Raw genomic sequence first — 26,703 nt, 5'->3', positions numbered from 1 at the left:
AGGACCTGAACTCAATCCCCAGAACTCATAGTGGAAGGAGAGAATCAACTCTTCAAAGTTTCCTCTAACCTACACACACAATGATAATAAATAAAAATTAAATTTAAAGGGGGGGGGTTAGAGTCATGGCTCAGCAGTGAAGAGCACTTACTGCTCTTGCAGAGGACCTGGGTTCAGTTCCCAGAAATCACATGGTGGCTCACAATCATCTGAAACTCCAATTCCAGAGGATGTGATGCCCTCTTCTGGCCTCTGTGGGTACTGTGTGCACATGGTGCACAAACATACAGACAGACAAAACACCCGCAAATAATAAAAATAATTGTAAAAATAAGAGTTGCAATTAAATTTATAAAAATTATATGGCCATCCCAATAGATGCAGAAAAAGGCTTCATGTGCCATGGCATCAGACAGGCTACATGTGACAAATGAGCAGCCTGTAACTAACTCAATGCCAGAGGTCAAATCTCTCTGAGGACAAGGTTACCCAGTCTTGTCACTTGTGTAGCACAGTGCTGGAAATCCCCATCAGGCAACTGAGCAAGAAAAGAGGTAAAGTCTTTGATAAAATGAGATAAGGGAGACATGAAGCTATCTTCTCCCAGATGACATGAACTTATGTACATGAACTTATGTACAGGAACTCCATCAACTGTTAGAAGTGAATTTATTGAAGTCACAGGCTAGAAGAGTCAGCACAAAGGGCAGGTCTGTGTCTATCCACTCATGGTGGCTAGTTTTCTCCATAACAAGGTCTTATGACATAACCCAGACTGGCCCCGAGTTTACAATTCTCCTGCCTCAGCATCCCAAGCCCAGGGTTTACAGGCATATTACCACTCTTGGCTTGATGGTGAATGATTGTAAATCTGACTGAACTGAGTGGCACCAATTTGAATAACGCACACTTGGGTGTACCTGGAGAGGTTTCTGAAGCCAAATGACTGACGGGAAGAGCTCCTGAATGTGGGCAGCACCATCCCCTAGGCTGGGGGCCTGGATGCAAAAATATGGAGGGAGGCTCACTGCACATACACATATTCATTTTCTCCCCATCTCCTCCATCCCTTCCTCCCTGGCGACCATGTTATGAACTGTTCTGCTCCATTACACCTCCCTCACCATGATGGATGGATGCTTCTGAAACCATGAGAGAAAACAGACCTTTCTTCTCTTGTGTTAGTCATTTTCTTACAGTGACAAGAAACTTTAACAAGGATCTACGAAACTAATTAAGAAATCAGCCCCATTTGGAACATCAAAACCAATGAAGTCCCTGGGAGGAAACTCCATTAAGGAGGTGACAGCCGTGCCTGACAAAAACCCAAAACATGAGTGAAGGAGAATGAGTCACGGAAATCCGTGTTGAGTACATCCCTGGGCTGAGGGGCTAAAAGCATTATGTTAAGAGAACCATCCCACCCAAGGCTGATCCAGATGTAGAACTCTGTTACTCTCCAGCACCATGTCTGCCTGCATTCCACCATGCTTCCCACCACGACAATAATGGACTAAACCTCTAAACTTGTAAGCCAGCCCTAAGTAAATGTTTTCCATTATAAGAGTTGCCATGGTTGTGATGTCTCTTCACAGCAATAGAAACCCTAAGACAGCATGGTGTTTACGACAGCAACAGAAGAAAGTAGTCCAGAACTTGGTACCAGGAGTGGGGTACTGTGGACAGATCTGACCATGTTGTTCGGGGACTTATAGACATGTTTGGAACCCTAAGCTCTAAAAGCCATTGAGTGCTTGTGTTTTAAAAGATAATGGCTCCCAGAGGGAATGGCACTATTAGGAGGTGTGGCCTTGTTGGAGTAGGTGTGGTCTTGTTGGAGGAAGTGTGTCACTGTGGAGGCAGGCTCTAAGGTCTCATAGACACCCACGCCATGCCCAGTGAGACAGACCACTTCCTGTTGCCTTTGGGTCAAGATTTTTAACTCTCAGCTCCTTCTCCAGCAATACATCTGCTTACATGCCACCATGACAATTGGACTAAACCTCAAGCCACCCCATTAAATGCTTTCCTTTTTAAAAATTGCCATGGTCATGGTATCTTTTCACAGCAACAGAAAAGACAGTGCATAAAGCCTGATGGGCTGCTCTGTGAGAACTTAGGAGTGTTCAGAGAAACGCCGATGATAGCGGCCTGACTTGTGAACTTTTAGGAGGGAAGAAAAAAGTACCAGGGCCACTCATGTAATGTATTTACATTCAGAATCTTGCTGGGGGATGGTGGGGCACATCTTTAATCCCAGCACTTGGGAGGCAGAAGCAGGTGGATCTCTCTGTGAGTTCAAGACCAGCCTGGTCTATAAAGCGAGTTCCAGGACAGGCTCCAAAGCTACACAGAGAAATCCTGTCTCGAAAACCCAAAAATAAATAAATTCAGAATCTCTGTTTCTGGTCAGCTGAGGCTGAAGAATCAGCTGTGATCAACAGAGACTAGGACCACTGAGGTAAATCTTCTAAGAAGGAAGTCTTCAGGACCAACACACAGAAGCTGTGGTCCAGAGGGGGTCAAGACTGCATCTCAAGCAGGCTGCTGAATCTGGTAAAAAAAAAAAAAATCTCATGTGGTACTGGTTTCGGTCACATAAAAGTGATAGGATTAAAGTGAACATGGAAAGAATCCAGGAGAGACCACTGGTGATGGTACGACTTCAGGTGTGGCAGAGACCCTAGCAGGTGTGAGGTGTCAGGATGTGGGATGCCCAGCAGGTTTGAGATGCCAGGACTGTGGGATGCCCCGCAGGTTTGAGATGCCAGGACTGTGGGATGCCCAGCAGGTTTGGGTGAAGCTGGCCTGAATCTAAAGGACCAGCTGGGTGTGCTATGGATGGTAGAGCCAGGAAGTGGAGCTGCCCAAGCCCTTTGGAGCCCAGATCACGAGAAAGCTCTAGATGCCAGACATTGAGCTTTTTACACTGCTGGATGCTGGTTTTGCTTTGATTGTAGCTGTGGCCTGATTTGTCCTTCTTAAAATAAGATACAACTTTTAACTTTTTATTTTTTTGAGACAGGGTTTCTCTGAGTACTCACTCTGTAGATCAGGCTTGAACTCAGAGATCCGCCTGTCTCTGCCTCCCAAGTGTTGGGATTTAAGACGTGTGCCACCACCACCCGACTAGTATTTGAATTAAGATTATGGGACTTCTAAACCTTGGTGGTTGGATGGAGTAGAGAGCGCCAAATGGCCATGTGCAAAAGAACACCAGTAGGACCTTGGGTTAAACCACACGCAAATTTAACTTGAAGGATTACAGACTTCAACACTACTGGTTCTGGGCAGAAAACACGCCACTTCTTTAATAATCCATCAGCGGGAAGGTTCTGGGGCCGGGGATCAAGTGCTTGCCGGGCAAGCATGAGGACCTGAGTGCGACGCCAGCCCCAGTACAGACCCGGGTGTGGCGATGACGTGTTATAATCCCAGTGCCGGGGAGGTGGTGACAGGGTCCCTGGAGCTCACTGGCAAGTCCCATCAGCGAGAGCCAAGTCCCAGTGAGAGCTTTTCTCAAAAAACAAGGTGGACAGCACCTGAGGAGTGACACCCGACACCAACCTCCGGTCTGCATGCACGCGCACACAAAAGATAGAGTGTTTGTTTTGATTTGATTTCTTGTTTCTCTGAGACAGGGCTGCTATCCAGTCCAGGCCGGCCAGGAATTCTACGTTCTCCTCCCTTGACCTTTAAAACTCTGGAACCACAACTGTGTTATCATACCCGGCTTGATCTACTCCCTGGAGGGTCTCATGAGCAGCTGGCCTGGGCTGGCGTCCTGCTGCTGGCAAGGGGCTGAGGCTGTGGACACAGCCTTAGTAGCAGTCAGCTTCGTTCTCCTCTAATATGCCCACGGTGGCCAGCATGTCCTGCAGCAGGGACTGTGGGCTCTTCTCCACGTGGTCGCTGCTCTTGGCCAGTTTGCCCTGCAGGCCCTCCAGGTCTAGGGACCTCAGGAGAGATAGCATGGCCTCAGGCTCCAGGGCCCCAAGGGGCTGGCTCTGCTCCCCCTCCCGCCACCTCTGCAGGACAGCCTCCACAGAGGCCAAGTTAGGGCCGTCCCCTGCCTCCCGGGGGCCACTGCAGGGAGCCGTCTTGTCCCTCAAGAAGAGGAGCAAGTCACAGGCCTTCTGGGCCACCGGTCGGTCACAGTCCAGCAAGGCACAAAAGGCAAACTCCAAGAGTGGCAGTCTGCAGAGAGTCTGCAAGAATTCCGGGCCTGGGCTGGGGCAGGCGGCCTCGGGCAGGCCCACCGTGTAGGGACAGTGCAGGCTGGGTTGCCCCATTGCCTGGCTGAGGAACACCTGAGCCAGCTCCAAACCCTGCACTCGGACCTCCCAGTCCAGATCCCGGCTCACCGCCTGGAGCACAGAGGCCACAAACCACTCTGTGTCTTGAACCACATCAGCGTGGCCATCCCTCAGCCACTCAGTGAAGACCCGTAAGACAGCCCTCCGAGGGAAGCCCTCTGAGTCCGTAGACAGGATATGCATGAGGTCCATAAGGAGGCCCTGCAGAGAGTTCCAGAAAAGTCAGCAGAAAAGTCAGCATGATATTGTCAATTAACAGGATCCAGAATCACCTATGAGACAAAGGTCTGGGGGTGACTGTGATGGAGTTTCTAGATAAGGCTAGAGGAGAGAATGCGCTGGGGTCCCAGATTGAATAAAAAGGAGAGGGCTGGGCATCCACCTCTGCTTCCTGACTACAGCTGCCATACATAACTCACCCACCATGATGGACTGTACCCTCAAACTCGAAGCCCCAGTATACCCACCTGCTTTCATCAACTATTTGATACAGCACCAAGAAAAGCAGCTAAAACAGCTGATGAGCCAGTGAGGACCGGACCCAGAAGACCCGAGTCCACGACCACCATGTGCTGCTCTGGCCCCTTCACACAAGGTGTTCTGTATGCACTGCTCTTAAGCTTTGCCCTTGCCCATTATCCAGACAGGGTCAGTGTCTATGCTGGGGTGCCAGGAAGAGCATAGACTGTGCCCTGCTGTCCGCAGCTCCTTGGCGGTCCCCCTGGACAGCCCTGCTCTCAGGAACAGTTGCTACAGATCTGACCAGCTGCTCCCCCACCCACTGGGCTGACAACAACAAATGGCTCCTACCTGCTGGGCCTGCCGGTTCTCAGGGTTCTCAGGGCTGGCGGGAGTGGCCTGCAGACCCCGGCTAGAGAGCTGCCCGGCAGCGCCTACCGCACTTGCTCGGACGTAACTCTCGGGGTCTCGGAGGAGCTGGCGGGCAAGCGTGGGCACTTCTGAGGAATGCAGTGTCTCTCTGAAGTCAGCCTGCCCTGGGAATCAAATGCCCCACAGCTGTGACCAAAGACCACTCAGATGGTTTGGGAGCCCCAGAGCCAACAGGACACATAAACACAACATAGGCACCCCTGTCCCCAGGGGGCTCACCTCCCCAGTGTCGGGTCAGATGTGTCAGGAACTCCAGGGCTGAGTCCCTCACCTCCCAACACGGGCTGCACAGGCGCTTCTGTAGTATGGGGAAGAGCTCTGTACCAGGAAGGAGTGGTCAGTGGCCTCTAGGGTCACCTCTGCCTCCCCCAGGATTACTTTGCCCAGCCCGTCTCCACCCTAGCTCTCCAGCTCCATGCAGTTCTGCAAGGAGCCAGGGTTACCTCCAAGGAACAGCAGGGCATCGGGGCTGAGATCAGAGCAGTTGGAGGTCTTGTGTGAGTTCTGGAGCCATCTGAGTGTAGCCTGGAAGGCCTTTTTCAGGACCTAGAATGGGCAGGACAGGCTATAGGGTTGGAGTGGCAGGCTACCCATGTGGGTAGGACTCTGTGGCCCCTATTGGAAGCAGTCCTAAGCAAGCAGGTCCAGCTGTGCAGGCCTCCCGGAACCCATTTGCAGTACCGTGGGACTGGACTCTGGGCTCTCGAGGGTCTTCAGGAGGACTGCAAATACCTCCAGCACCAACTCCAGGGGGCCTGAAACAGACAGGAATGGAAACATCAACCAGACTTCTACCCAGAGCCCAGCACCTGGCAGGGAGCATGGATTCCAAGCCTAAAAAAAGCAGGGGGATGTAAGATGCCTGAGTGCAGGGATACATGAGGGCCTGGTGGGACCACAGAAGAAAGAAGAGAAAATGGAATTCGGGGCAAGAGAAAACCCCACTCACTCGTTCCCTGAGACAGTGTCCCCAAGAAGTCGAGGGCTGCTCGCTGGACACGAACACAGCCGCCCAGAGTCCCACAGAGACGGCCTCCCACACTGGAGCTGGGGTCTGCCGAGCCATCACAGAGGCGCAATATGGTCACTGCAGCTCCCAGCAGGGGTACCTGGGGCCAGGGGGAGGGGCACTGGGGCTGAAGGAAGGAGTTTGGGTTAGTAGAGGCCTGGAGTCACATGACCCGGTGGACAGGGACTAGGGCTGCACCTACCAGCATCTGTAGTTCCTCCAGGTGAGCCAGAGTCTGACAGAGGAGTCCCACACAGGCCGACTTAGAGGACAAGAGTGCATCCACAGTCAGCACACTGCCCGCAGTCCCATCCAGCAAGTCTGAGGCCAAAGACAACAGCATCCCTGCAGTGACCACCATCCACAGCAGGGGCCAGGGCTTGTCAAGGATGGAGGTTCCACCCTCCCTGCATACCTGGAGGCCCAGGGGCCTGAGTGGTGGCTTTCAGGATACAGGCCAGGGGCTGGAGGAGGACTCCAAAAGCCTGGGTCCTCAGTTCCTGGGGACTGGGGACATAGTACATGGTGAGGGTTATACTCTGGCCGCAATCTGAACATCCCCAGCAAATTTATGGTGGCTCAGTACAAACAAGGGTGCACGCTCCCCTGACACAATTCCTCAGCAAGGAAAAGGAAATGGGGAGAAGCCTAACCAGGGCCTGAAGGCTTGGCCCTGATGTCCTCAGGGGCAGGTGCTGGGTCTCAGGGTCCCCAGAAGGTCTGGTCACACTCCGTGATTAGAGTGATGGGCAATTTTTGGGCTCCTAGAGTAGTGTCCAAGTGTGCTCATGTTGTGGTCAGTGACCCTAGATGTCCTTTTTCACAGGTTCGTGACCTGAGCCTGCTCAGGTATTTAGCACCCATCCTCCCTGCATCCCATATCAGCACACCCCCTGGAGTATACACGATTCAGCAGCCCACACCTCTGCACACCCCCTGGAGTATACACGATTCAGCAACCCACACCTCTGCACACCCCCTGGAGTATACACAATGGGGCACCAGGAGCCTGGCTCATCCATAGTAGAGGTCAGAGGACAGCTACAGATAGCTCAGAAGTTAGCTTTAGCTCTGGGGGTACCATAAAACTTTCATTTGAAATAGTTCTGTCTCTTGCTCAGTATGATGGAGCATGACTGCAATCCAAGCTGTTTAGGAGGCTGAGGTGGAGATGTGAGGTTCAAGGCCAGTTTGACATACTGAGTACGTTCAAGGACAGCCTGGGAAATTTAGTGAAAACTGTCTCAAAATAAGATGAAAAAGAGGGCTGGAGGTATAGCTCAGTGGTGGAGCCCCTGCCTAGAATCCCCCAGTGAGGGGCTGGGAGTGTGGCTCAGTGGTAGAGCCCCTGCCTAGAATCCCCCAGTGAGGGGCTTGGGTGTGACTCAGTGGTAGAGCCCCTGCCTAGAATCCCCCAGTGAGGGGCTGGGGTGTGGCTCAGTGGTAGAGCCCCTGCCTAGAATCCTCCAGTGAGAGGCTGGGGTGTGGCTCAGTGGTAGAGTACTTGAATAGCATGCATGAAGTACTGAGTTCCATAACAAGTATTGAGGAAGGGAAAGAGAGAAAGGGGAGGAAAAGACAGGAGGGAGGGACAGAATGAGCTGACCACTGCTTTTAATACCTGTCCATCCCACCTGGCTGCTCTCCCTCCTGACCCAATCTCACATCTGGCTTCCCAGTTTCCAACGTTCCCCAACCCATTAGTGTAACACTCTTAGCACCCCCAATCATACCAATGCTGAAGTTTCAGGGTCCCCAGGGCTAGAGGCCCAGCTTGTGTGGGGCTCAGGCGGCTCAGGGTCTGGGCCAGCATCTCCCACAGACCACAGGCTGTAAAACTCAACACAGGAGACCTGCAGAAAGAAAATCACTCCTCCATCAGTGCCCAACTAGACAGCTGCAAATGTGCCCAGTCCTGAAGAGACCATCCCCTGAGGTGACAGTGCCAGGGTCCTCCCCATGAAGCATCAGCTGCTCTGAGACTTCACAGGCAACTGCCACTCACCCTCAGCCCCTGCAGCCACCTGACCTGGCTACGCTGAGGAGGAGGTCCATGAGTGAGTGTACAGCTGGAATAGGGTCTCTCTCAAACAGGCTGGCCACAGGGGGACTCAGTCGTCCCCAGAGGACCCCTGTCCAGGGGCTATGGCAGCGCCCGAAGGTGGTGGTCAGTACATTCAAGGCCTGTGTGACCTGCGGGGTGGCTTTGGAATGCAAGGACTCTTCCACATGGTTCACAATCTTCTGGGCACAGACAGGCCAGGCAGCAGCTTCTGAGATGGGGGACCCTGAAGCCCCACCTTGCATGGCCAGAGCCAGGATGTGTACTAGAAGCTGGCTGGCTGCGGAGGCCACAAACAGGCTGGGGTCTCCCTGCAAGGAGAAGATGGTGTCCACAGCACCTGCAGTGGGCAGCGAAAGGTCAGCCTGAATGAAGAAGCTTGCAGGGAGCACCTTCCATCTGTCACACCCTTCCAGGCCTCAGGGAAAGCACCCAGACTCCTCTGCTCACAGGCAAACCCAACATGAGCCTCCAGCACGCTGGCTTCAAGGCCGATGCGGCTTCTAGCCAGTTCTAATCTGTTTCAAGGGCAAACTCGTGACTGCTTGACAATACACTAGCGCGGGAGCCACCCAGATACTAGGAGTCAAAGCTGCCACTGTCCCTATGGTTACTGTGTGCTTATCTTGACAACTCTGGACCACCACCACCACCGCTTCCCCAGCTGAGAAGACTGGACTCGGAGTCTTCGGGGGCTCCTCGGAGATCCCACACCTCAGCACTCGAAGCTAGAGTGCCCTGTGGGAACTGGGACAGGGCGTGGGCTACACTCACCACTGTCAGCCAAGAAGTGCAGGGCGCTGGGGTGGTGTGCCAGGGAGCACAAGCCCTGGATCCAGCCACTGCGCACGCTGGGCACGCTCCAGGCTGCCCAGCTGGGGGCACCCGTCTCCCCAAAGAGCCCCAGCAACAACTCCCCCTGCTAAGAAGTAAAGAAAGCATCAGGGATGCAGAGAGAGAAGGCTTCGTTTGTTTGTCAGGACTGGGAGAGTCAGGCTTGGTGGTGGCGCACACCTTTAATCCCAGAACTCAGAGGCAGAGGCAGGTGGAGCTCTGTGAATTCGAGCTCAGCCAGGGACATGTGGTGAGACCTTATCTCAAAAATGAAAACAAGGGGCTGGAGAGATGAATTCTCCATCAGAGCACTGGCTGCTCAGATGGAGAATCCAGGCTTGGCTCCCAGCGCCCCCACGGTGGCTCACAACTACATAAATCTCAGTTCCAGGGCAATCTGATGCCCTCTTCTGACCTCCACAGGAACTGCATACATGTGGCCCACAGACATATACATAGGCAAAGACACAAAATAAAAATGAACACCAGGTGTGGTGGCGCACCTTTAATCACAGCACTGGGGAAGCAGAGGCAGGGGGATCTCTTGGATAGCAAGCTCTAGGACAGCCTGGACTACATAAGAGAGAAAACGTCTCAAAAAGCAAAAACAAAACAATGAATAAATACATAAATAAAGTCTTGAGGGAGAAACCCCTTCAACAACAAAACGGAAAACGAGCAGGCCTGGGGGAGGTGCCAAGGGTGCCGCACAGCTGTCCCAGGCCCAGCACCGTTCGCTCGGCCCTCGTGAGAGGGGAGAGGTCAGGGGAAGAATGAAGAGACTTCTTTTCCTCCTCCTTTCTCTATAAGATTTTTACTATTTTTCCAATTCTTTAATTATGTGTGTATGTCTGAGTGTAGGTATGAATGCTGGTGCCCGTGGAAACCAGAAGAGGGCATCCGATCCCCTGGAGCTGGATTTCCCTGGGCAGGTGGACTCACTCCATGTGGACCACTCTGTTCTTTGTCCCATGCAACCCACGACTGCACTACAGGCAGAGCACCAGGGTAGCCCCCAGCCCTCACGTGTCCCATCAGAAAGAGGAATTCCGAATGTGCCAAGGATCACATAGCCAGCTTCATTCCTGGTGAGTGTTTCCCAGTAGGAACAGTGTGAGGTGACAGTGGAAATCCTGACACACGGGCCAGGCACAGGAGCAGGGCCAGCCACTGAGACCCAGGTACTGAGATGGCTCCTAATGCAGAGGGAAAGGATGACCCCCCCTAAGGGGACAAGCACACGGGAGACAAAGGCTCACCTGAAGGTACTGGAAACAGTCCTCCTGGGCTGCAAAGATCCCAACAAGGCGCAGAGCAAAAGAGAGGACCCTGGGGCTCACATCCTGTGGCTTGAGCACATGGGACAGTAGCTCCATTAGGCAGGGGTGGTCCTGTAGCAGTTGGAGGCTGGACTCTGGGGAGACAGGACATCTCAAGAGGGCAGTGACCAAGGAGAGCCTCTCTAGAAGTGACTCATAAATCCCTATCCCTCAGGATCAAGTAGTCCAAGGGGGGAGGGTTTTTGCAACAAATAGCAACTAACCTGAATTCATTAAGGAAGAGACCTCAGAGAGTCAATGACTCAGCAGTAGGTAAAAGATACAGACAAGAACCATACAGACAACAAGTCAAGAGCTAGGGCTGTAACTCCACATAGAACACCTGCCGAGAATCCCCCAGTGAGGGGCTGGGGTGTGGCTCAGTGGTAGATCACCTGCCTAGGATCCTCCAGTGAGGGGCTGGGGTGTGACTCAGTGGTAGAGCACCTGCCTAGAATCCCCCAGTGAGGGGCTGGGGTGTGACTAAGTGGTAGGACACCTACCTAGAGTCCCCCAGTGAGGGGCTGGGGTGTGGTTCAGTGGTAGAGCCCCTGCCTAGAATCCCCCAGTGAGGGGCTGGGGTGTGGCTCAGCAATAAAATTTTTGTCTATCTCTAGTACCATTGAAAGAAAGAATGGAAGAATGAAAGAATGAATGAATGGAAGGAAGGAAAAGAAAGAGTGACAGAGAGAAAGAGAGAAAGCAATGAGATAAATAAGGAGCCATTAAAGAAAAGACAACAGTGCAAAAAAAAAAAAAAGTTGAACTTGCAATCTCAGGGCAAGACTTTTACACAGCTCACCTCTGAGAAACAATTTCTTGGACAGATTGTCAAGAACACAGCAGGTGTGAATGGTGAAAGCCAACCTAGTGATCTAATGAACAAGTGTGAAAACATTCATCCCAACACGTGGAACATTTTTTTTTTTTAAATACTTGCAGGTCAGACGTGGTGACACACATCTTTAAACATGGCACTCGGGAGGCAGAGGTGGGCAGACCTCTGAGTTCAAGGACAGTTTGGTCTACATGGTGACCAAACTGGTCTACAAGACAGCCTGGACTACACAGCTGAACCCTACCTCCAAAGAAACAACAACAAAGCAAACTTGTGAAAGGGGCTGGGGGGATGGTTCCACAGATAAGACAGGCATGGCAAGCATGAGGAGCCGAGTTCAAATTCCCAGCACTCACATACAAGGCCAGGCATGTCTCTGCATGCTTCTAATTCTAGAGTTGGGGGAGGGGTGGAGACAGGCAGAACCCAAGAACTTCCTGGCCAGCCAACCTAGTTTCCTGTAACTTCAGGTCCAGTAACAGATCTTGTCTCAAGGCAATAGGTGGAGAGTGATCGTAGAAGATGCCTAATATTCTGCTCTGACCTTCATATATAGAAGCCTGGGTGCGCGCGCGCGCGCGCGCGCACACACACACACACACACACACACACACACACACTCCTGTAAAATTACTTGCAAAAACTTGACTAAAAACTAGGCTTTGAGGGCTGGGGAATGGTTCAGTAGGTAAAGCTTTCTGTTCAGGACCAGAGTTTCGATTCCCAGAGCCAATATAAATGCTGGGCAGACAGCACCCCAGAGACACAGACGGGAGACCCTCAGCTGTCCTGTTTGAACAGCCAACCTGGAAAGCTCTGGGTTCAAGTAAAAGAGACCTTGCCTCAATATGTAAGGTGTAAGGTGATTGAAAAGACAATGTCAACCTCCGGCCTCCACACTCATGAGCAAACAGGTGTACACACACACACACACACACACACACACACACCAGGAGTGGTGGCACACGCCTTTAATCTCAGCACTTCAGAGGCAGAAACAGGCAGATCTCAGTGAGTTGGAGGCCAGCCTGGTCTACAGAGTGAGTTCTAGGACAGCCAGGGCTGCTACACAGAGAAACCCTGTCTCAAAAACAAAACAAACAAACAAAAAACCTAAATTACAAAAGTTTCGGGCTGGAGAGATGGCTCAGAGGTTAAGAGCACTGACTGCTCTCCCAGAGGTCCTGAGTTCAATTCCCAGCAACCACATGGTGCTTCACAACCATCTGTAATGAGATCTGGTGCCCTCTGCTGCCCTGCAGTCATATATGCTGTATACATAATAAATAAATAAATAAATAAATCTTTAAAAAAAATTACAAAAGTATCATACAGTAAAGCTTGTAGGATTCAACTAAAATGTTACTTTTACAGGGAAATGTCATTTTGAATCCTATCATTTAGACACAAAACACAAAAGAAAAGATAAAGGCTGGGGATGTAGGTCAGCTGGTAAAGCGCTTCTCTGCCATGCAGGAAGCTCTGGCTCCGTCCTCAGCATCCAATAAAAACACGGAGTGATGGTTCACACCTATGATCCCACTCAGACACGGATAGGAGGACCAGACGTTCAAGGTCATCCTTGAGGACAGCCTAGGCTACATTAGATCATGTCTCAAAAGAAAAGAAAAAAAACCAACAAACCAAGAAGAAATGAAGGTAGGTATGAATGACAAGACAAGGCTCAGAAGACAATGATCAACCATGAGAGGAAAAAACGTTTAGTTACCAGGGTATTCACGCTCAAGGTAAAGACAGTACAACACTATTTATAATAACAAAAAAATTGAAAACACAAACAATGCACGTGATTAAAAAAATTAAGGTCCACCCACACGGCAAAAATGTAACTCAGCCTGGCCTTGAACTCACTATGTAGCGCTGGTTGGCCTCAAAGCTGAGAGGTCCACTTGCCTTGACTTCTGGATGACATGTCCCACCACATCCACCCAGAGATCTAAGTTCTTCAAGATAAGCGAAATACAACAGAGACAACTTAAACAATGTAGGTGTGCTCTCTGCAAACACCTAGCGTGAACTGAACAGCGGGAAGCCTGCACTGTGGATGGACTCCGATGGGACTTTCAATTTGTGACTCCACAGCTCACTGCCCTGGTGCCCGATCTTGACTCTCCCCGATCATCCAGAGAACCTCAAGGAGGTGAAGTTCCACACGCCATGTCCTTACCTGTCTCTGTCACTGTTTTAAACCAATCCAACAGTTTCTCCAAGCAGGTGTCATCTGCCACCAGCTGCCTGGGGTCTGCCAGAACAGCACAGAGAGCCGGGAGGAGCCTGGAGCATTCTGGGTCCATGATGAGGACAGTGGTTCCTACAGAGGAAGCAATGGATCAGCCATGATCAAAATTGGCTTCAGACACCAGCCATCCTAGTCAAAGGCAGCCTTCAATGACAGGGGAGGGGCCGGGAAAACTTCTTGTAGACCAGAACTCTGAGCCCACAAAGATGCTAAGCTCAGTCCAGGGAAACCTGGGCAATCAAGAGGGCTGAGTCCTGGCAGCTGCACCGTCAGTGAGTGAGGAAAGGTTAATCAGAGCCACAAGGCCTTTGGTTTGGTGGCATGGGGTGGAGGTGCAATTGCCTACTGACCTAGCTGCGGGTAGCACAGAGTCAAGGGATCAGCCAAGTGTGCAGGGGACTGTCCATGCAGGCACCTGATCCCAGAGTCGGTTCCCAACGGTCAAGAGAAACCTGCATGAGACCCAGGAGTGCAGAAGGTGTGTGTCACAGCCCAGGTCGGTAGAGGCTGCAAACGACAACCCTGCGGCCTGCATCGGACAGAAATAGGTATCTTGGAAGGCAATGATATCGGTATCTGTCGGCCCAGCAGGGTCCGTCTCAATCCCGACATTGGTCGTCCGTACCTCCTAAGCCGGGATAAGAGGTGCGCTCTCTGCGATTTCGAGCGCTCTCTGCGATTTCGAGTTAACTGGGGTTCGAATCCCACCCCCGCGTCCCTCAGCTACGGAACTAGGCCCGAGAGTACAGAATGCACTACCAGGCCCCAAGTGCCCAGCCGGAACTCAAAGTTCGCCTTACCGGGCTCTCGACCCCCGGTCTGCGTGCCACTCACCCGCTGAGGTTCCGGTATCTGCTGAAGGCTCCGCCCGCGCCTCCGCAAATTCCGCTCCACGCCGGCCCAGGCCCCGCCCTCCCCAGCTTCGGCCCGACCTCAGAGTTCGTTCTACGCAGCCGCAGGCCCCGCCCCACACCATTACAGGCCCCGCCCTACGGCGGGAGTTGGCTCCACCCCGCCCTCTTCGAGTCCCACCCCGCCTGAGTTCGCAGCCGAGGCCCCGCCCCCAACGCAAGTTCCTTTCACGTGGTTACAGGCTCCGCCCCTCAGAGCTGCGGACCCGCCCTTCTCCGCTTGAGTCTACGGCTCTACAGGCCCCGCCTTAAGGCAGTACCACGTGACAGACACGGCGCGAAAGAGCTGGGAGGGTGCGCTTGGAGACCGGTGACGACCCTGACCGCCGCTCCGATCCCCTCTAAGGCTCAAAACCCTGAAAATGTACTCCAGCTGGGTGTAGCTTGGGATTTTCACGCACACTCGGAACTATCACCGTCCGGACACGCTAAGTGGCTCATGCCCGGAGCGTCTCCAAGGCGGGTTCGGTGTGGGCGTGGCTATTCACGGGAAGGCGGGGCCTCCCTGGCCTCAGGCCACGTGTCTAGGCATTTCTGGTCCCTGGCTTTTGCCAGCTCCTGTAACCCTCGTTCCCAGCTGCAGTGACCAGCGCGGGCAAGCAGTTTATGCACAGGACCTCCGGTGCTGAATCCTTCGGCTCCTACGGCGGCTAGCGCTAAACTCCGGGGTCTAGAGTCCAGTCACCAAAGCCTGCAGTTCTGTGGCTCTTCACGGCTTCACCCACTCTGCTAATGATAAAGATAAAAAGTAGACAATGGGCTGGAGAGATGGCTCAGGGGTTAAGAGCACTGACTGCTCTTCCAGAGGTCCTGAGTTCAATTCCCCAGCAACCACATGGCGGCTTACAGCCATCTGTAATGAGATCTGGTGTCCTCTTCTGGCCTGCAGTCATATATGCTGTATACATAATAAATAAAAGAAAAAAAAAGGAGACAAGCGGGGCCTAGAGAGATGGTTCAGTAGTTAAAAGAGTACCTCCTATTCTAACAGAGGGCCAGAGTTCGTTCCCCAGCCCTGAGGTCACCCACCCAAGGTTGGCATACACTCACTCAAACACATAAATAAAAGTATTTCTCAAGGCTGGGCGTGGAAGCTTCTGCCTTTAAACTCAGGACAGATGTACCCATGTAAGTTTGGTGTTAGTCACGCTGTCTCAAAACAAAACTTTTTTTTTTTTTTAAGAAAAAAAATTCTTTTTCAAGTAGGTAAGAAAAAAACCACTCAGGAGAAGCCTTGTCTTGAGCTTTAATGTTGCAATATCACCCAGCTGCGGAGAGCTGTTTACCCAGAAACTGAATGCGGGCTGGGGACGAGTTAGGCTACTGAGTGTGTCAGTCGCCGGACCCATGGGGTAGGGTGTAAGAAGAAAAAGCCAGGCATGGTGGTACACACTTGTAATCCCAGCACTGAGGAGGCAGACAGGAGGATCCCCAGGAAAATGTGATACTGTGTTTAGACCTATCGGGGGCCTGCTGGGCCACCAGCGAATGCTCCCCAACTGGCCTGGGTGGGGAAAGCCTCAGGGTCCTCCGGGAGGTTCGGAGGCTTGTGATAGCAAACTGTTGTCAGCTGAGGGTACAAAGCGGTTGGTGCAGGCCGATGGGTAGTCCTGGTGTGGAATGTCCTTCCCGCAAGGTGCCAGCCCCAGGTCTAACAATTGGGGAGTCACTGTGGCTCCCAACATCTCGGATTATTTAGAGGAAAAAGAAACATTTAAATAGGTGCCTATCACTAACAATGGTACCTTACGCTGTCTCCTGTGTCTACTCAGCATGGCGACCCTCGGAACCCCTGCCCACTGGACTACACGGTTGGAGCCACTGTCTGCTGAAACCCAACTCGAGCTCCTGAAGTTGCAGCTGAGAGCGTAGCTCTGAGGTAGAGACGCGGCCCTGCATGCAGGAGGGTTCAATTCATGCATCACGAGAAACCGAAAACCTACAGGAGACAAAATTTCGTTGCGCAGTGCAACCCCGGAAGAGTCCATGGTCGGCCCCCACGCCCGCGCTCACTCTGCGCGCGCGCACGGTTCGCCAGGCTCCGCAGGGAGGTCCACATCCGGGGCTCCGTGGCCGCGGCACGGTTGCCATGGCAGCAGGGCGGCTGGCAGACCGCCCACGCTGAGGGCCGATCTCGCAGAGCCCAGGAGGCCGCGCAGCGCCGCCGCTATGAGTCTGGACACCGCGGAGCTGGCTTCCGAGACGGTAAGGAGGCCCGGGGCAGAGGGAGGACAGGCGCATGGTGGCAGCCAGCTCCCGCAGGCCGATTGTTACCGCACAAGAGCCAGCCCCGGGCGTAGGCCGCCACCGTGCCCGCGCCCCAGCAGCCTCTAGCTCCGGCCCGCGCTCGCGGAAGCCTCGGCTTTCAGAAAGTCCCCAGGACTGCGCCCTCCCGCGCGCGCTGCGGGTCTGAGGCCGCGGCCGGCTGGTGACGAGTTCACCTCGTAAGTGTTGCTGAAGGCTGCACTCCAGTGATTCCTCAGAGCCATCCCACGCAAAGGAGAAGGCCTCCACCCCCATGGCCAACCCTGCACGGGTCAGAGGCATCTCTAGAAGAGGCGTGCCACGCCCTCGGTCTCCCGGTGCAGGGTGGACCCGCTGGCCCTCTGTGCGTGCCGGTACCAAGTGAACTTTGTGCATTCCAGTGGGGTCTAGGATAGGGCCATGGGCTGATGTCCCCGATCTCAAAGACAAGTAGGAAGAATTTGGTACAGGCCAGCGGGGACAATAAATGCATAAGGCTTCGAGGCGGGAAAGTGCCATGTCCAAGGGACAGAAAGCAAGCCCTCTGGGATAATATTGAGAAGGGGACTGAAGGGAGTAGGCAGGAACCTGGCCATGGGCAGAATGACTTATCAAGGGTCCAAGGGCCCGTGGAAGGTTCCATACAGACTGAGGGACAGTGCTTCTGGTGAGCCGAGAGCAATTGGAATTTGCTATGAGTCCCTGCAGAGGAGACTTCCCGAGCCCTACCTAGTTTGGGAAGTCGGTCACTCTTTGCTGTGTGTGTGCTGCTGGAGACTGAACCCCTCATGCCAGGCCAGAGTGCCACTGATGAGCCTCCCCCACACGGTCACTGGGGGATAGGCTGAGTCAGACCCCTAGCCCAGGCAAGTGCTCTTCGACTGAGCCATGCCCCCAGCCCCTCATTGGGCTCTCCCCCTTGAAGAAGTTAAAACCTTCTTGTGTTGTAATTGCAAAGATAATGCATTATTCTTTCAGGACCTTTGGGAAGTTGTCCATAACCTGGCAATCTACAGAAAGCCAATTAACGTTTGTTGTATTTTTCATTTGCGTTGTTCCCCCAGAGGTTAGAACATCATATTTCTATTGTTCTGTAACTTTTACCATTAACATTAGCTAGCACTTTCCATATTTAAAAAAAAAAAATCTGACTTTGTATGTAGCTCAGGCTGGCCTCAAATTCAGCATCCTTCTTCCTCAGCTTCCCAGATCCTGACTTGCACCAGCAGGAGGTGCTTTCCTAAATGTAACCAAGGACTGGGGAGAAGGCTCCAGGGAGGGATAAGATGATTGCCTGCACCGGGCCGGAGTTCAGATCTCCAGAACCCACGTGGGTGCAGCTGCTGCCAGTATTCCCAATGCTCAGGAACTGGAGACGGGATCCCCTGGGCAAGCTGGCTAGCTAGACCAGCCACAGTTGACAAGCTCAGAGTTCAGCAAGAGACCTGTGTCAAAGTGGGAAGGAGTGACGGAAGACACACGATATGTTTACACACACACACACACACACACACACACACACACACACGAACACACGAACACATGCAGACGAGCACACCAAATACATGTATACACACAAATAAAAATAAAGTATGTGGGGGTGGACTGGAGAGATAGCTCAGGGGTTAGGAGTAGTTGTTCTCTCAGAGTACTGGAGTTCGGTTCCCAGCACCCATGTCAGACAGCCCACAATTGCCTGTAAGTCCACCTCCAGGGGATCCAGCGCCCTCTTCTGGAATCCACAAGCACCAACACACACACACACACACACACACACACACACACACACACACACACACTATCAAAGGCACACAGTAGTCCTGAGAACCCACCATAACTCTGTGCATACAGTCACTCGGCCAGGCAGAACCTTTCATTCACACACACCACACACACACACACACACACACACACACACACACGCCCCATACTCCTTCCTCTCCCTATGTGTGTTCATGAATGGAGGCCAGAGGAATGTCACATGGCATGCTTCAGACATTATCTGCACACACGGTCTCACACTGGCCTCAGATGCACCAAGGCTGGGCTGGCTGGTCGGTGGACTCCAGAGATGTGCCTGTCTCTACCTCCAGCACGGGCGTTTTCCAGCTGAGGCATCCCCATGCTCCCAACCCCTCCTTTCTGACTGTTGGGCGACATTGGCTACTGCAGCATGGCGATGTCCCAAGCTTCCTGTGATGTCCCATGGGATGTGCTGGGTGGTGTGGCGGCAGCTGGGACAGGCAGTGTAGAAATGGGACTGACGGACCCGAGCAGGTGCCCTCCAGTGACCCTGTTTGCCTTTCTTCCAGGGCGATGACAGTCTGTCCGCAATTACCTTTGATTCCGACTTTGAGACGGTGAGTACAAGCAGGGTGGCAGTCCGCAGGTCAGTGTTCCTTGGATGTGTCTGTGAAATAGTCTCCCCAGATGCTGGTAGGCCCCAGAGCACTGGTGCCCAGAGCTGCTTCTGGTGTAGAAATTTCAGTCTACTAGTTGAATTTAAAGGGTTGAGATGTCAGTTTTAAACTTTTTACTTTTTAGAAATCAATTTCAAGGGCTCAGAACAGCTCAGTTGATCGAGTGTTTACCTAGCAGGCATGAAGCCCTGGGTTCCATCTCCAACACTGCATAAACTGGGCACAGTGGCACACGCCTGTAATCCAGCATTTGGGAGGTGGTGGAGGCAGGGGGATGAGTTTAATGTCACCTGGCCTGGGCTACTTAAGACCCTGCCTCAAACAATAGCAGCAGCAGCAACAAAATAATAATAAAAACTGAGGTTATCATTTTAAAGCTAGTTATAGAAATTAATTATGAAGGGCTCAAGAGATGGCTCAGTGATTAAAAGCACTTGCTGCTCTTGCAGAGTCTAAAGATGTGATTCCCTGTACCCACATGGCAGCTCACATTGGATCCCCAGAGTGCTAGGAGCTAGTCAAGAAAACTGGCAGAGGTGGTCAGACTAGGATACACTGCAAAGCCATGCCCTACCCCTCAGTGGGGTTCTAGGCAGGTGCTCTACCACTGAGCCACACCCCAGCCCCTCACTGGGGGATTCTAGGCAGGTGCTCTACCACTGAGCCACACCCCAGCCCCTCACTGAGGGATTCTAGGCAGGTGCTCTACCACTGAGCCACACCCCAGCCCCTCACTGGGGAATTCTAAACAGGTGCTCTACCACTGAGCCACACCCCAGCCCCTCACTGGGGGATTCTAGGCAGGTGCTCTACCACTGAGCCACACCCCAGCCCCTCACTGGGGGATTCTAGGCAGGTGCTCTACCACTGAGCCACACCCCAGCCCCTCATTGGGGAATTCTAGGCAGGTGCTCTACAGTGGAACTTCACTTCCAGTGCCCCCTGGGGATTAGCTAGCCTCTTGGGTTCTTTGTAAGTTGTGCTGAGTAGCAAAGGAAACATGCTAAGTGCCCACTTAGGGAATAAGCCAGTGAAGTTACCCTGAGTGTAGACTTGATTCCAGCTATCCATGGGCTCTGAAGGGACCCGACACAAGAAACCTCAGCTGCACTTAGAAGCCTCACAAGCCCATCGTCCCCAAGGAGGAACATGTGTTGTTGTTTGACAAAACCTTCCCTGGGGAGACACAACACACATGTCTCCTCACCCCAGACAGGGGTCCTACGACAGAACAAAGTCCAGATACCACCAAAGTCCACCTTGGTGAGGGGTTACTTAGAGGAGTATCGGGGAGAGGTCACTTGATAGGAGCAAAAAATGACTCAAACGCAGCCGCATTAACCAAGGCCCACCCCAGCATGAGCGACAGCTCACACGCCTGGGAGCCTAGAGCACACTGCACACCCTGCAGGAATCTCAGCAGGCTGGAGAATGTCCTTTCCAAGTGACCCAGGTCTTGGAGTCGGAGAATGGCTTTGGCAGGGAGGAGCCTAGTGAATATGGTCAGTTTCGGGGACTTCCTGGAGCTATTTTGAGTTGTTTACCTTTGTGCTTAAGGAGCATCCTGCGGGATGGGATGTTTCAATCTGGAAAGAAATTGTTACACAAGGTGTGTCTGCAACTAGGACCTCTCTTCTATGTCATAGGGACATGAGCCCAAGATCCTCGGCCCAGAGGTGATCCTGATGTCACAGGCCTTGTCTCTCTGGGGCATAGAGGACAGTGTTCCCACCAGAGGGGGAGCAGGGCACGTCACATGCTGCGGCCCTCGCCCCCAGCCTGAATGGTACTTAGAAGGGCAGGTCACTCTCCACAGCCCAGCCCTAGAAGCAGCAGCAGAACCTTGTTCCCACTGGACCACGCGAGTGTCTGGTTCCACATACCATCTTGCTGGGCTTCTCTTCCTTAATGGGGATCTGCCATGAACTTAACTTAGCACACCTGCTGTGGGCACAAAGTGCTCACCAGTATGCAGAGCAGGAATGAGGACAGTATGGGAGAGAGATCCCCCCTCTTTTTTTGACTTTTCCAGATAAGATTTCTCTTTTGTATCCCTGGCTGTCCTGGAACTCCCTCTGTAGACCAGGCTGGCCTTGAACTCAGAGATCTGCCTGCCTCCTAAGTACTGGGGTTAAAGGCTTGTGCTACCATGCCCAGAGAGAGTGGCCTTTTTGGCTCCCAGCCCCCGGCCCTGGCCTCCCATGCATGGGGCACACTCTGGAGTGCCCCAGACCTCAGAGAGGTCTGCCTGGCCAGGGTCTCCATCAGGGCCTGTCTCTTCATGGCTCACTCAGCGTGGTGAGGTTTTCCAACAGTGCCACTGAGGCCTCTCAGAATGCCCAGCATGCTTCACATTGTTTCTTCTTTCTTTCAGAAAACGAAAAGAAAAGAATTTCACAAACCTCCTCCCACATCACCGAGTAAGTATGACCAGATAGACGAACTGTTCCCTCATTCCCACCGCGACTCTGCAGTGTGGCAAGGATGGTCTTTCCCCTGGGTCCCAGGGAAAGGGAAGGATGTTGCTTTTCTGGTGAGGGGACTCAGTGGTGCAGCTGGAGGGGAGAACTCTGATGTTGGGTGTCACTGTCACCATGCTCCAGAACTCAGTGGCCCATGTGTCAGTCTGTGATGGAGTCTCACTGACAAGTGTGAAGTCCTACACTTGTTGTCCCAAAACTATAGGGACTTTTCTGTGTGTGTGTGTGTATGTGCGCGCGCACATACGTGTGAGCATATGACTTCTCTGTTTTTTTTTTTTTTTTTTTTTTCGAGACAGGGTTTCTCTGTGTAGCTTTGCGCCTTTTCCTGGAGCTCACTTGGTAGCCCAGGCTGGCCTCGAACTCACAGAGATCCGCCTGCCTCTGCCTCCCGAGTGCTGGGATTAAAGGCGTGAGCCACCACCGCCCGGCTGACTTCTCTGTTTTTGTTGAGACAGTCTCATAGCTCAGGCTAGCCTCAAAATCACTTTGTAACTGAGGATAACTATGTATATTATATATGTGTATATGTATATATATATATATATATATATATATAATATATTAACTGCAAAACCAGGTATGGTGACATACATGTATAGTTTTGACTAAATACACTAGGCCAGACAGCAGATATCGCTCAGTGGCAGACCAACTGCCTAGAATCCCCCAGTGAGAGGCTGGGAGTGTGGCTCAGTGGTAGAGCCCCTGCCTAGAATCCCCCAGTGAGGGGCTGGGGTGTGGCTCAGTGGTAGATCATCTGCCTAGAATCCCCTGGTGAGGGGCTGGGGTGTAGCTCAGTGGTAGAGCCCCTGCCTAGACCCCCCAGTGAGGGGCTGGGGTGTGGCTCAGTGGTAGAGCATCTGCCTAGAATTCCCCATTGAGGGGCTTGGGTGTGGCTCAGTGGTAGAGCATCTGCCTAGAATTCCCCATTGAGGGGCTGGGGTGTGGCTCAGTGGTAGAGCATCTGCCTAGAATTCCCCATTGAGGGGCTGGGGTATGGCTCAGTGCCCCAAGTTCTGTTTCAAGATGCTTAGAGAAGAAAATCTCTTGAGGGGCTGGATAGATGGCTCAGTGGCTAAAAGCACTTTCTGCTCTTCCAGAGAACCTGCGTTTGGTTCCCGGCACCCACTTGAAACTGTGTGTAACTCCAGCTCCAGGGGATCTTATGCCTCTTTCACTGTGACTGCACTCACGCACACACAGACATACATACCTCACCGGTCATTAAAATAATAAAAATAAATCTTCAGAAAGAAAAAATAAATAAATAAATAAATAATAAAAAATAAGAGGGTCTCTTGAACCCAGGGTTTCTAGCCTGGCCTATCAATATAGGAAGACCTCACCTCAAAGTCGGTCAGTCAGTAAATAAAATCATTATACTTCTTGGTATTTGCCAGCGTGTGTTCCTCCTGGAGCGCCCTCTGCGTGTTGCATTTGATCAGTTTTTGTCTTTGTAAAGTGAAGGTGTCAAGGCACAGCGACTCCACAGCTGTTAAACTGCATGTTACCTCCCCAGAGTCACCTTACTACTCCAAGCCCCGAAAAGCGACATCCTGGCGGTCTCTGAAGACAGCAGGGAGCATGCCTCTGAGCAGCAGAATGTCCCTGACTCCACAGAAGCTGTGGCTGGGAGCCTCGAAGCAGGGTACGTGGCTCTCCTGTGGACAGAGTGGGAGATAGCAGATGATATGAGATAGCGTGTATGAGGCGTGTGGTTTCAGTGAGCTTGTCTTTTATCTTCTCCAAGATCCTGAACATGTCACTGGTGGGCATGGCTTTCCCAGGCTCACCTGAGGACACTCTAGCCCCATTTGATCAAGGTTATCTCAGCGCGGCCCAGGGACAGAGGTGTGATGGAGCCTTTTCCTGCCAGCTTGCAGGAGATGAGTGTTAAGGTTTCTGTGAGCTGGTCTTTGTCACACTGGAAGCCTGAAGTGGGAGATGGGCTCCCTGGGTTGTGAGCTGCTTGTTAGGCATTTACCAGTACAGCCCGTCTCCTGGCATCCTCCAGCCTTGGAGCACGGTGCGAGGTAGAGCTTCGCAGACTGTATGCTTGTACCTGTCCTGTTAAACCCATGCACATTCAAACCAGGAAGTGTGACCCAACCCCTGAGCTCCATGCTTACCTCAGAGCACGCGTGGACCCAACCCCCCAGCTGCACTCCTGACCACCCGACAGAAGCCATGAGAGCGAAGAGGGCAGACCTCAGGCGTTCTGGCAGCCATGGTGAGCATGCTCCCGGGAACAAGGCCAGGAGAGCAGAAAGGAAAGCCTCTAGCAATTGAGGGGAGAGATTTTTTTTGGCTTTATGCACGAGCTCCATCTGTAAGACATTCTAGAATGTTCTGAGGGACAGTGATTCATGAAGAGAGTCTCATAGCCAAGGCCTCGTGTCACCCTCCTTCAGTAGAGTTACATTTAAGCTCCTTGGGTATGGGTGGGCTGTGTGTGTGCTGTGGCATGCATGTGGAGGTCAGGCATTCCCTTCCTGCCACCCCAGGGGCCCTGGGGTGGAAGTCAGGTCTTCAGGCTAGGTGACAAGTGCTGTTACCTGCCGGGTCCTTGTTTGTTCCTTACTGGTGTTTTCCCATGGGGCTGTTGGCCTCTCTGGGCCTTCATAGAGAGGAACAGCTCTCCAACATGGGGAGGCTGGCTCCATGTCCCTCTGAACCAAATTTACCGGTTAGGGTTATGGTTTAGGCTTATTTGGATATTTTGGATTTATAACTGGTTAAGCATCATTAAAACCTCCATAAGTGGAGAGCTGGCTCATGGGGTTAGAGCACTTGCTATTCAAACAGGGACCTAAGTGCAGATCTCAGCACCCACGCAAAAAGCCAGGTATGTTCCCAGTAACCCAGCATTGTGGTGGACAGAAACGGGAGGACCGCCAGGGCCTGCTGCCTGCCAGCCTAGCACTGTGGTCAGTAAGAGACGCTGTCTCAAGGGAATGAGGCAAAGAGCAATAGAGCAGGACTCCAGATGTCCTCCTCTGGCCTCTGCATGACCACAGGCTCAAGACACACACACACACAGACAGACAGACAGACAGACACAGACAGACACAGATAGACACACAGACACACAGATAGATAGACAGACAGACAGACAGACACACACACACACACACACACACACACACACACACACACACCCTCAGTCAGCCAGACTGGAGGGCACTCCCTTGTCTCCCTAGTACTCAGAAGGCTGAGGCAGGAGCATCTTGAACTGCAGGCAATCCCGGCTATCCAGCGAGACTCCTCGGTCTTAGCAAACAAACAAGTATGGTTTTATTAACTCTCAGGTTTCCCTCCAGGCATAACCAGAGGTCCTTTCTACTGTCCCAGGATGTCCTAAGAGGTGTGTGTGTGTTTTCCTCCAGGTCACATCTCTGGGACTTGTGTCTACAGAGAGAAGGAGGACATGTATGATGAGATCATGGAGCTGAAGAAGGTAGGGTCCACTCTGCGCCTCTCTGATAGCCTTTCTGACTATCATGTGTCAGTCCCGTGGAGGCCACGCCCTGGCACTGTACTCTAGGAGCTGGCTGTCCTGGGAAGGGAAGGCCTGTCCACCAACTGCAGAGGAGGCGGTGGGCTCAGCAGGCATGCTGGTGCTTGCCGGTCATCCCAGCACTGAGGAGACAGAGGGGAGAGTAAGGTGTTCAAGGCCAGCTGGGCAACATAGTAAATGCAAGGATAACCAGGGATACATGGGACCATGTCTGCAAAACGTAAACACGCCAGCTGTGCAGCAGCAAAAGGACCCCCTGCAAAGGACTTGCAGCCCCTTGTGTGGACATTCCCAGCTGAGGCAGGGCTGCCGTTGGAGGTAGTGTAGAGGGGTTCCTGCTCTGCTTGGGAGACTGCTAAGTGGATAGCCCCCAACAGCGAATCACTGTTACAAGTGGTACCTTGTAACAGTGGGAGCCGTAGTTTTGGGCTAGAAACAGACCTCTGGGGAAATGACCCTGACTTTATTCAAACTCATCATTGTAAGTTGGAGATCTGCCTGAAGGGAGTTGGAGACATAGTAGTAGACTACTTTCTAGAATGTGCATGGCACAGTGTTCCATCATGGAACAGCAGAGTGCTATGTAGAATCAGTCTCATGATATGGACCTCAGAGTGTGGCTCAGTGGTAGAACACCTGCCTAGAATCCCCCAGTGAGGGACTGGGGTGTGGCTCAGTGTAGAGCACCTGCCTAGAATCCCCCAGTGAGGGACTAGGGTGTGGTTCAGTGTAGAGCACCTGCCTAGAATCCCCCAGTGAGGGGCTGGGGTGTGGCTCAGTGGTAGAATACCTGCTTAGAGTCTCTCAGTAAAGGGTTTGGGGTCATGGCTTAGCAGTAGTGTGCCAGCCAAGTACACACAAGGCCCTAGCTTCAATCTCAGAACTGCAAAAAGTAAAATTAAATAAGAGTTGACTACAGGATCTTGGCCACAGGTGGATGTTGGGAGCATCTCTTCCCACAAACAGCTGAGGGCTAGTATTCCTTCATTATAATTTTTTTAATGGTGTGTGTGTGTGTGTGTGTGTGTGTGTGTGTGTGTGTGTGTGTGTGTGTATGGTGTGTGTGTGTGTGTGTGTGTGTGTGTGTGTGTGTGTGTGTGTGAGAGAGAGAGAGAGAGAGAGAGAGAGAGAGAGAGAGAGAGAGAGAATGAGAGAATATGTGTGTGCCCCTGTATGCATGTGTGTACAGAGGCCTATGGAGGCCAGAAGAGGGCATTGGATCCACTAGAGTGGGAGTAATAGGCAATTTTGAGTAACCCACTGAGGGTGCTGGGAACCCAACCCAGGTCCTCTGCAAGGGCAGTATGTGCTCTTAGCTGCTAAGCCATCTCTCCAGCCCTGTGGTATTGCTAAGGAGCATCAATCAGTCTGTGTTATGTATTATGACAGATGAAATTGAGTAAAGACTTTGGGACTTTCCAGGGCCAAAGTTCACAGGCTTAAAAGTATTTCTCAGCTGGTTGCCATTGGTGTTACAATGGGAAAGGTGTCAGGTGCAGTAGCTTTTCCTGCACCCACGAGTGTTGGGGTGACCCTTGAGGGGTTGAGACAGGGTCTGTCTGTATAACAGCCCTGGCTGTCCTGGAATTCACTCTGTAG

At 52.4% G+C, this 26,703-nt stretch overlaps 2 protein-coding genes across 26 annotated transcripts in view; one reads left to right on the top strand and one right to left on the bottom strand.

Moving 5' to 3' along the window:
• Positions 1 to 2,520: 2,520 nt before the first annotated feature.
• On the bottom strand, positions 2,521 to 14,895 carry Brat1 (BRCA1 associated ATM activator 1). 15 transcript variants are annotated; one of them, XM_076560527.1, is made up of 16 exons: positions 14,364 to 14,895; positions 13,880 to 13,981; positions 13,458 to 13,601; positions 10,372 to 10,526; positions 9,053 to 9,200; positions 8,246 to 8,618; positions 7,950 to 8,069; positions 6,632 to 6,723; positions 6,419 to 6,537; positions 6,157 to 6,343; positions 5,889 to 5,962; positions 5,651 to 5,753; positions 5,427 to 5,525; positions 5,127 to 5,311; positions 4,365 to 4,517; positions 3,285 to 3,949 (listed from the first exon to the last, which is right to left on the bottom strand). In XM_076560527.1, the coding sequence occupies exons 3-16, from the start codon at positions 13,582 to 13,584 to the stop codon at positions 3,848 to 3,850; spliced, it is 2,037 nt and encodes a 678-aa protein (XP_076416642.1). In that variant the 5' UTR covers positions 13,585 to 13,601; positions 13,880 to 13,981; positions 14,364 to 14,895; the 3' UTR covers positions 3,285 to 3,847. The 15 variants fall into 15 exon arrangements, with proteins under 15 accessions (XP_076416641.1, XP_076416642.1, XP_076416643.1 ...); XM_076560528.1 differs by lacking the exon at positions 14,364 to 14,895 and adding an exon at positions 14,330 to 14,353; XM_076560526.1 differs by lacking the exons at positions 3,285 to 3,949; positions 13,880 to 13,981 and adding an exon at positions 2,521 to 2,553 and having other exon boundaries at positions 14,364 to 14,634.
• Positions 14,591 to 26,703, top strand: part of Iqce (IQ motif containing E) — a 45,624-nt gene continuing 33,511 nt past the window's right edge. The window contains exons 1-6 of one of the 11 annotated variants that reach the window (XM_076560518.1): positions 14,591 to 14,734; positions 16,213 to 16,645; positions 18,997 to 19,044; positions 21,479 to 21,524; positions 23,107 to 23,235; positions 24,974 to 25,044. In XM_076560518.1, coding sequence (XP_076416633.1) covers positions 16,427 to 16,645; positions 18,997 to 19,044; positions 21,479 to 21,524; positions 23,107 to 23,235; positions 24,974 to 25,044 — 513 coding nt within the window. In that variant the 5' untranslated portion in view covers positions 14,591 to 14,734; positions 16,213 to 16,426. Of the gene's footprint in view, positions 14,805 to 16,043; positions 16,646 to 16,775; positions 17,059 to 18,996; positions 19,045 to 20,816; positions 20,891 to 21,478; positions 21,525 to 23,106; positions 23,236 to 23,682; positions 23,818 to 24,973; positions 25,045 to 26,703 lie in introns of those variants that run through there. The other 10 variants (XM_076560517.1, XM_076560519.1, XM_016009009.3 and 7 more) reach the window with 10 other exon arrangements.

Source organism: Peromyscus maniculatus, chromosome 23 (assembly GCF_049852395.1).
Source record: "Peromyscus maniculatus bairdii isolate BWxNUB_F1_BW_parent chromosome 23, HU_Pman_BW_mat_3.1, whole genome shotgun sequence".
Taxonomy (NCBI): domain Eukaryota; kingdom Metazoa; phylum Chordata; class Mammalia; order Rodentia; family Cricetidae; genus Peromyscus; species Peromyscus maniculatus.
The sequence above is the reverse complement of the archived record's forward strand: the minus strand, read 5'-3'. Positions and strand labels throughout refer to the sequence as shown.

Excerpts from the sequence above, each read along its gene's own strand:
- Brat1 (XM_016009015.3), bottom strand. The coding sequence starts at position 14,505 with ATGGTGTGGGGCGGGGCCTGCGGCTGCGTAGAACGAACTCTGAGGTCG. Across the intron at positions 9,201-10,371 it reads ACTGTTTCCAGTACCTTCAG|CAGGGGGAGTTGTTGCTGGG; the intron begins GTGAGCCTTTGT and ends TTTACTTCTTAG. Across the intron at positions 8,070-8,245 it reads CTCCTCCTCAGCGTAGCCAG|GTCTCCTGTGTTGAGTTTTA; the intron begins GTCAGGTGGCTG and ends TTCTTTCTGCAG.